The following is a 9,254-nucleotide window of genomic DNA, read 5'->3' on the forward strand; positions in this document are numbered from 1 at the left end:
TACCCTGTTTCCCTCATCCCTGTAGAGGTCAGCTTTTTTCTCTGAGAATTGCTCTCAGTCCTCAATAAGGCTTTTCCTTAGTCTTCTCTTCCTGAAATTTTCCCTGACCCAAAAGTCACCATCCCTCTTCCAAAAACCCAAATACTCTCATGCTCGTCTCTCTGTGAGCATTGGGACATCCTGAGTAAGGAGAATTTCCAGATACATAAATCAGTGGCTCAAACTCCCAGGGCCACCTCACTTGCCTGCCTGGGCTGCCAAGTTTCCCCAAGAAAATGCAAAATCTCCAAACCAGGAATTATTTTCTCTTAGTTATAAGCAAATTTCTGCAGTGTTACAAAATAGAAAAAGATGGCATTTGGAGTCAGACAGACTTGGATATGAGTTCCAACTCTGCCGCTTTATAAGGTCTATGACTGAGCACATCACTTAACTTTTGTGACTCACATAAGGTAACACCTACCTTACCAGGTTTTGCAAGGATTAAATGATATCAAGAGCCTACACAGGATAGAGAATATATATCTGGCATATGTTACATATCAAATAAATGATAGTTCCTAGCATTTGAGTATGTTTGGAAGAAGGCATTGGGGACAAGAAGAAGGGTGTGTGAAATGAGGTATGGGGGAGGACAGGAGGGAAAGAAGGAAGGAAGAAAGAAGGAAGGATTTGTATTTTAAAAAGTTATGTTTTGGGAAGGTTTCACAGCCAGTAAACTGCAAAGGTCTTCTGACCCTGAGTCTACTGCTGTTTTATTGCTGATGCAGCTGCTGTAAAATCTTAGGCTATATTGCAAACACCTAGGACCAAGGGAAACTGGAGCATACAAGTGACGTCAAGTGAAAGGTCACTTCTATCCCCCCAGTCCACACCAGCCTCAATCCAAAGGACTATTGGACCACAGATACTACAGCCTCCACCAGACTGAGTCCAGCACAACTAGATGGTGTCCAGCTACCACCACGAGCTACTCTGACAGGGATCACAATAAAAGAGTCCTGGACAGAGCTAAAGAAAAGTGTAGAACAAAATTCTAACTCACAAAAAAATAGCAGACTTACTTGTCTGACAGATACTGGAGAAACCCCAAGACTACGACCCCTGAGCACCCTTTTAACTCAGTACTGAAGTCACTCCTGAGGTTCACCTTTCAGACAAAGATGAGAGAGGCCCATAAAACAAATGAGACTAACTGGGCACACCAGCCCAGTGGCAAGGACAAGAAGACAGAGGGGGACAGGAAATCTGGTAACAGGGAACCCAAGGTTGAGAAGAAGACAGTGTTGACATGTCATGGGGCTCGCAACCAATGTCACGAAACAATACGTGTATTAAGTGTTTACTGAGAAACTAATTTCCTCATAAATCTTCATCTAAAGTGCAATTAAAAAACATGTACTTATTGAGAGCCTTCTGTCTGGGTCTATTGCATTTCTAGGACTTTTGGCGCTTACATGATCTTCTTCTCAAAAGTTATTGAGCCAGTGACAGTTATAAGCACTTGGAATACATTTGTTGCTAGTTGCTGTAGAGTCAGTTCCAACTCATGGTGACCCCCCAAGAATGCAGGATAGAACTGAATTCCACAGGGTTTTCAAGGAACCAGATCACCAGGACTTACTTCCAAGGTGCTTCTGGGGGGTTTCAACCACCAAACTTTAGGCTAGTAGTCCCGCACTTAATCATTTATGCCTCCCAGGGACTCATCTGGGCTGTATTAGTGTGAGGGAAAAAGATTCTTTTCAATGTATACTATAAATTCTAGCAGGTAGAGGTAATTTTTTAATGTAAATTAATTGCCCAATATCTTAGAAAGTGTTAAGTCCTGTGAAGAAAAAGAAGTTGAGCTAGATAAGGGGATTAGGAGGGCTTGGGCAGGAGAAGGAAAGCTACAGTATTTAATAAGTTAGCCAAACACTTCTTTATCCTGACATTCAATTTCTGGCTTGAAGATAAAAGGTGAAATATTTACAGGTTAAAAAAAATCCTGTATACTGAGAATGACTCTGACCACTAAAGAAGTATATGTTTTGTTCTAGGAACAGTATCTGTAAGAAATCATGAAAAAACCTTAGTATTATTCACGAATTTGTGCTCCTGGGATTGTCCAGTGACCCCCAGATCCAGACCATGCTCTTTGTGCTCTTCCTGGTGATCTACCTTCTGACCCTGATGGGGAACCTGATGATGCTGCTGGTGATTAGGGGTGATTCCCACCTCCACACCCCCATGTACTTCTTCCTTGGACACCTATCTTTCCTAGACGTCTGCTACTCCTCAGTCACTGTGCCCAAGATGCTGCAAAATTTCCTGTCTCAGAAGAAAACCATCTCAGTGTGGGGATGCATCACTCAAGGCTTCTTTTTCATTCTTTCTGGAGGCACAGAGGGCTGCTTGCTCTCTGCCATGGCCTATGACCACTATGCCGCCATCTGCCACCCTCTGCTCTACCCTGTTGTCATGAACAGGCCTCTCTGCACTGCAACGGTCAGTGCAGCATGGGCGATTGGCTTCCTGAACTCACTAGTGAACAATCTTTGTATTAGGAGCTTACAGTTCTGTGGGCCCAATATCATCCCCCACTTCAGTTGTGAACAGCCTTCCCTCTTTGCTCTGTCCTGCACTGATCCCACTGCCAACACCATTCTTCAAGCTGGGTTCGCTGCATTTCTAGGACTTGTGACCCTTTCCTTGATCCTCTTCTCATACTCAAAAATCATGTTTGCCATACAAACTATCTCCTCCTCTGGGGGCCAAAGCAAAGCCTTCTCCACCTGCTCCTCCCACCTCACCGTGGTGCTCTTGTTCTATGGGACGGCTCTATTCAGGTACATCAGCCCTCCCTCAGGATCAGTCCTAGGGCGAGTGGTATCTATTCAGTACTGTGTGATCACATCTTTGCTGAACCCCCTCATCTACAGCCTCAAGAACCAGGAAGTGAAGGCAGCTCTGCAGAGGGTGCTGAGGCAGCAAATATGTGTCTCAGGGTAAGAAAGGGGCAGCAGGATTTTTGCTCTATGAAAAAACAAGTCTACAAGGAAGAAGAACTTTGTGAACTCAGAGCTCCTGCTGAACTTGCCTTTTAATTAAATTCAACAATATTTGCTTCTTATTCAAAGTGAAGAGACCTCCACAAGTTGAGAAATATAGTGAAGAAGGAGGAATTTGTGCCTGTGAAAAAAGGGTTGGTACTACCTCTACCCACAGAGTAGCTGTGCGCTCCTACCACAGCCTTTGTAAATTAATCCAGAAGGGCTACCCTGGCCGCAGCAGAGGAAGCTGGACAAGAACAGAGACCCCTAGCCCATGACTTTTTTCTTCGCTTTGGAGTTGCACAAAGGATCTTAATAATAAAAGGCACATTTTTTTTTTAAGAAGAAGAAGACAAGATACAGATACTGCTCCAGGATGAGACAGATCAGAGCCTTCCTTTCACCTGACCTGGTGGCATCGTAGGCATCAAATGTCATGTGTGCCTGCAAATAGTCAAGGAATAGTGAAAAAGCAAATGAACAAATGGGTATTGTGTTTTGCTACAACATCCTCACTGGGGGCATGCATTATAAAATACAGCATTTGTATTTGATGTATACACATATGGTAAACCAGAAACAAATCAACAGCAGCTACATAACGTAAATTAAAACAACAAGAGCATTATTTTCATCTATTACCTTAGCAAACATAAAGAAACATCATGAAATTTGATGATAACGTGTATATTTGATGATAACATGTATACATTATTGATCATGCCTTATACTGATTATTTCATTTCAGAAATCAATCTAGTTATAAGTAATAAGAGCTATAACATGGTGATGCACCCTGTTCTTACAAGTGATGAAGTTTGCACTCTTTCCCAAATTGAGGAGATGCACAGCCCCAATACTCATTGTATCCACCGGTGGCTGTGTTAATTACTATTTAAATTCCATCGTTGTCCCACTGAATAATCTCTTCCTTAAATATTAAACTGTAATGATAAATTCCAACAACTTACATAAAAACAAAACCAAACCCATTGCCTTCAAGTTGATTCCAACTGACAGCAACTATATAGGCCAGAGTAGAACCACCCCTTAGGGCTTCCAAAGCTGTAATACAGAATCAGACTGTACATCTTTCTCCCCCAGAGCTTCTAGTGGATTCTAACCACCAACCTTTCAGTTAATAGCCAAGTGCTTAACCACTGTGACACCAGGGCTCCTTAACAACTTACATACAAAATAACAATGGAAGAAGGAGAAGAAAATGAAAATTGTTAGCATATACAAATAAATTTAACAAGGAAAGGGAAAATACACAAACTTACTGCAATCCTCACTTCTCTAATGGATAATGAAACATAATTGATATCTGTGGCTTCCTTCATTACCAGTTTCACATTTACCCTGTCCTGAGCCAGAGCCTGGTCAAAATTCTTTACTTAGAGGAGTAACTCAAATCTTCATACCTGAAGGGTCTGAGTCCACAATTGTTTTGCCTTTTTTTTGCGGGGGGGGGGGTGGTCAGGGGGAGAGGGTAGAGAAGAGGTGCTACAGTTTTTTATTAGTCTTTACTATTGGACATAAAAGGACTAAGAGGAACCCTAGAGAATTCCTGCATTCCAGACATAGCCTTCCTTTCCTGCATTACATAGCAGCCATGCAATTTCCCTCAGCCAGTTGAATAAACTTTTTTCTGTCTATTGGTTCAGAGGCATAGAAAGATACGTAGACAGAAAGACAGACAGACAGATGGATAGGTAGATAAATAGCTGCAACTGAGTTGACTACAACTCACAGAGACCTTATGTACAATAGAACAAAATGTTTCCTGGTCCTGCATCATTCTCACTATTGTCAGCACATTCAAGTCCACTGTTGCAGCTACTGTGCCGATCAATCTCACTGATGGTCTTCTTCACCCTTACCAGCCCTCCACTTCACCAAACACCATGTTCTTCTACAGTAATTGATCTCTCCTGATGACATGTCCAAAGCAAGTGAGTCAGACAACGTTCTGCTGTAATTCATAAGGTTTCCATTGGCTAATCTTCTGAAGTCGATCTGCAAGTCTTCCTTTCTAATCTGTCTGAATCTGAAAGCTCTGCTGAAATCCGTCCACCATGGGTGACCCTGCGGGTATTTGAAATATCGGTAGCATAGTTTCCAGCATCATAGCATAAGGAGGCATAAGGAAACTAAAATGGCAGGGAGCTGTCTCATCTTCCAGTTATTGTCACCAACTTCCCAGGTTCCTGACCATCAAGCAAAACCATTAGCAACAGTCTATAAAATCAGTATACATGCATATTTCTGGCCACCTCTCATATCAGACATCACAGACAACCAAGTGCACTGTTCAAATTTCTGCCCACTGGGAGGATTTCCTTCACAAATGTTCTTCAGAGTCACCTACCCTTGGAAGAGTTATAGCGCTCCAGATGTCCACTTTCAGGTGGTACCAGCATAGTGTGTAGACCCATCTGTATACCAGATCTGAGCTTTTCATTCTCAGTCAACAGGTTATATGGAGCATTCCAGGCATGGACTGATGGAGAGGAAGCAAAGCAACAGGAGTTGGTGTCAAGGAGCCTAAACTACCAGCTCAGGCAGATTACTCATGCTTCCAGCTATGCTCCAACTCTCTCTTATGTACCACTTCCTTTTTTTATGATTCCACTTTTCTTTATTTTGTTGTTGTTGTTGAGAATATACACATCAAATCACACACCAATTCAACCATTTCTATGTGTACAATTCAGTGACATTGATTAGACTCATCAAGTTCTGCAACCATTCTACCTCTCCTTCTCTGAGTTATTCCTTCCCCATTAACATAAATTCACTGCCTCCTACATCTGTGCCACTTTGTTTTGATGGTAGATTGCTACTGCACATGCCTAATTCAGTGACATTGATTAGACTCTTCAAGTTCTGCAACCATTCTACCTCTCCTTCTCTGAGTTATTCCTTCCCCATTAACATAAATTCACTGCCACCTACATCTGTACCACTTTGTTTTGATGGTAGATTGCTACTGCACATGCCTAATTTTATGACTTGATGAGTCAGACCCTACCCAGTTCATGGTGGGAAGCTCAGGCCAAATGGTCATCTGAGGTCCAAGGCTAGGTATTCAGTATCTCCCAATAACCAGCAGCAAACTAGAATCTGTTTTTCAAAAAGAATAGTAATTTGCAGAAGAGTGTATAGATTTGCTTCCAAATCCTAGAGATATGGCCTACAATTCTCCTGTTGGTGCTTTTCAGAGGGTCCACATAGCATTCCTATTTGCCATGGATACTTTGAGTAGCATTGGATCTTCTGGATCACAAAGCCCAAATGGTAGAGCAGTTCATAATGCAATTTGAACATTCTGTAGAGCCTCCTCTTGCTATGGTCTCCCCTTGAAACTGGCAGTCTTATACGTGACCCTGGGGGTGGGTTGCAGTAAATGTGATATATGCTGCCTCCAAAATTCAAAAAGACATTTAAAGTATTGTATTTCTTGGTGTGGGTGTGGGTGTGGGTGTAGGTGTGGGTGTGTGGTAGAGAATGTAAATTGCAGCAACGTGTCTTTAACCTTAGAAGGTGTATCTTGACATGCTCCAGACTGTTGAATGACCTAAAACTTCACTTAGGCAGCAGGTAACTGAATTTTTGTGAAGTTCATCTTCCTCTGGTTTACATAGTTTTATGGAGGAATCTAAAGTATTTGCTACTTACTGATAACAGATCAAATCAGTGTAATGTCATCAATGTAGTTGACCAGAGTGATTCCTTCTGGAATGTCAAGATGATTCAGATCCCTGGAGAATGTTTTATGACACAGAGAATGGCTGAGGTAAGACTGTGAAGGTATTCTGTTAGCCCTGCTCAGCCAAAGCAAATTATTTTGGTGATCCCTGCAAGTTGGTATGGAGAAAAATGCATTAGCCAGGTCAACAGCTGCATACCAAGTGTTAGGAAGCAGGTTGTTTTGCTCCAATAAAAATTTTACATCTGGCACAGTGTCTGCAATTGTAGTCACCACTTAATTAAATTTATGATACTCCATGGTCATTCTCCAAGCTCCATTTGACATTTGCACAAGTCAAACTGGTGAGTTAAATGGGAATTTGATAGGTATCACCACTCCTGATTCTTTAAGGGGGGGGGGGTGAGCATTCATCTCTGTAATTCCTCCAGGGATGCAATATTGATTCTTGTTGTTATCTTAGTAGAGAAAGGAAGGTCCAGAGACTTCTATTTAAGCCCTTTCTGTCATAATTACCTTAATCATCTTGAGTTCAACGGCCAGTGTGGGGATTCTGCCAGTTTCCAAGTCTTCTAATTCAATTATACTTTCAGAAACTGGGAAAATAACCACTAAGTGGATTGTGGATCAACTGAGCCAACTGTCAATCAGCCTTAGGCTAAGACTCCATCTATCACCTGGCTACCATAATTCCCTACTTTGATTGGTGCACCACAGTGATATTTTGGGTCCCCAGGAATTAGCATCTGTTCAGAGCCAGTGTATGGTAATCCCCTAAAGCCCTGGTTATTTCCCTCTTTCCAATAATCACTCTAGTAAATGGCCACAGGTCCCCCTAGGGACAGTTTAGGGAAAGATTTACAGTATCTACTTATGACAATGATGCAGGGTCCTTCCTCAAGGACACCTGGCCTCCTTTCAGTCAAGAGACTCTAGGTCTGTAAATTAACTAGGTGAAGGTCATTTCTGTCCACTGTAATGTCTCAAGTCAAGTACCATACTCAGAGTTTTTCCTATTATATAGATCAAGATATACTCCAATATGCTGCCCACATATTTTGCTCCTAGAGTAAACATGACCAATTAGTCACTACCAAAGATCTCTGAAGACCACAGTATTACTAGAACTACTCTACTGCCCTTTACAATAGATTTGTCCACCTTGACTTTGGAAGTTAATTTCTGCCATTAGCCTCTGCTACTCTGGAGTCCCATCATTTCCATTGAAACCTCAGTGGTGGCATCCTCTACACTCCTGCCTGGTACAAAAAAGTGTATATGCAGAACTTTTCAAGGATTCAGGTGCTCCCCATACTAATTTATTTCTCAATTCCTTAAAGAGGGAAGTATCTTTTGGGCATTCTCATGAAAGGTAGTTGGGGTGGGGCCAAGACAGTGGAACAGCCAGATGCTTCCCACAATCCCTCTTACAACAATGACTCAAAAAATCAAGCAAAACAATTAAATTTATGACAAGCTAGGAGCCCTGAACATCAAAGGCAAAGTTAGAAAATGGACTAAGTGGCAGGGGGAAAGTGAGACCATTCAGAAGTGGAGAGGAGTTACTGGACCTGAATTGCTGAGATCCCTGAGGCACCATTCCCAGAAGTGGCTGCAGAGGGCTGGTGGTAGCATTCAGCTGCAGTTTTCTCAGGCAGAAGCAGCCAGCCACACAGCCTGCTCACAACTCCGGAACCAGAGAAGAATGGGCTCTCAGCAAAAGCTAAGTATTTGTGTATATTTTACCATGTTCCCCTCCCCCAGGCCAGCTTCAGTGGCTGTTGATTTCCCTGGGCCTGAGATAGGCCCATCTGAGCACCCTGAGCCATACTCCCGGACACGGAGAAGGAATAAATTCACAACGGGGGAAAAGATAATTTGCCAGCTCCACTAACATGAGGAGCTCAGGACAGAAGCAGCTGCTGTCCAGGCATAAACAGTCCATGGACTTTGAATACCTTTCCCCCCTGCATGGACCTGTGTGGGCCTATTCCAGGTGGAAAGGTAGGTGTTTGATATTTGACACAGCTTTGCCTATTAAAAAGGGTCCTCACCTACCCACTTCAGGGCCCTAAGGACTGGTGGCTCCTCTCAGGTCACCCAGTCCCCATGATGGGGGTCCAAGGATAACTGGTACCTCCCAGTCCTTACAATCAAAAGCATTGGGTGCCGATGGTCTGTCTGCAGAACCCACCCACCTGCATGCTCTAGGATAGAGGGACTGGCTTTCCTCAGAGGCACTCAGGGGATGGTTCTCAGTCCCCCACCTTGTTCAGAGCATGATGCCCTGCTGCAATTAGATACCAGTACCTACACCAAACATCCCTGCCCCTCTAAGACTGTAGAATAGAGCCTGTACCACACACTTGATGCCTAGCTACCTGGACACCTGGGCCAAATCCACACAAGAAAAGTGAATGGACTCATAAGCTCAAATACCTGATAACAGCTCTAGCGATCTGCTGACAGGACGTCAGAGCCCCAGAGGCAAAAATAATCAAGCTAGC

General features: G+C 43.0%; 1 protein-coding gene across 1 annotated transcript; it reads left to right on the top strand.

Moving 5' to 3' along the window:
- Window positions 1-603: 603 nt before the first annotated feature.
- LOC100657789 (olfactory receptor 8S1-like) lies at window positions 604-3,419 on the top strand. Its single transcript, XM_010600449.3, has one exon. The coding sequence runs from the start codon at window positions 2,134-2,136 to the stop codon at window positions 2,992-2,994; it is 861 nt and encodes a 286-aa protein (XP_010598751.1). The 5' UTR covers window positions 604-2,133; the 3' UTR covers window positions 2,995-3,419.
- Window positions 3,420-9,254: the final 5,835 nt, after the last annotated feature.

The sequence above is a fragment of the Loxodonta africana genome, chromosome 4 (assembly GCF_030014295.1).
Source record: "Loxodonta africana isolate mLoxAfr1 chromosome 4, mLoxAfr1.hap2, whole genome shotgun sequence".
NCBI lineage: Eukaryota > Metazoa > Chordata > Mammalia > Proboscidea > Elephantidae > Loxodonta > Loxodonta africana.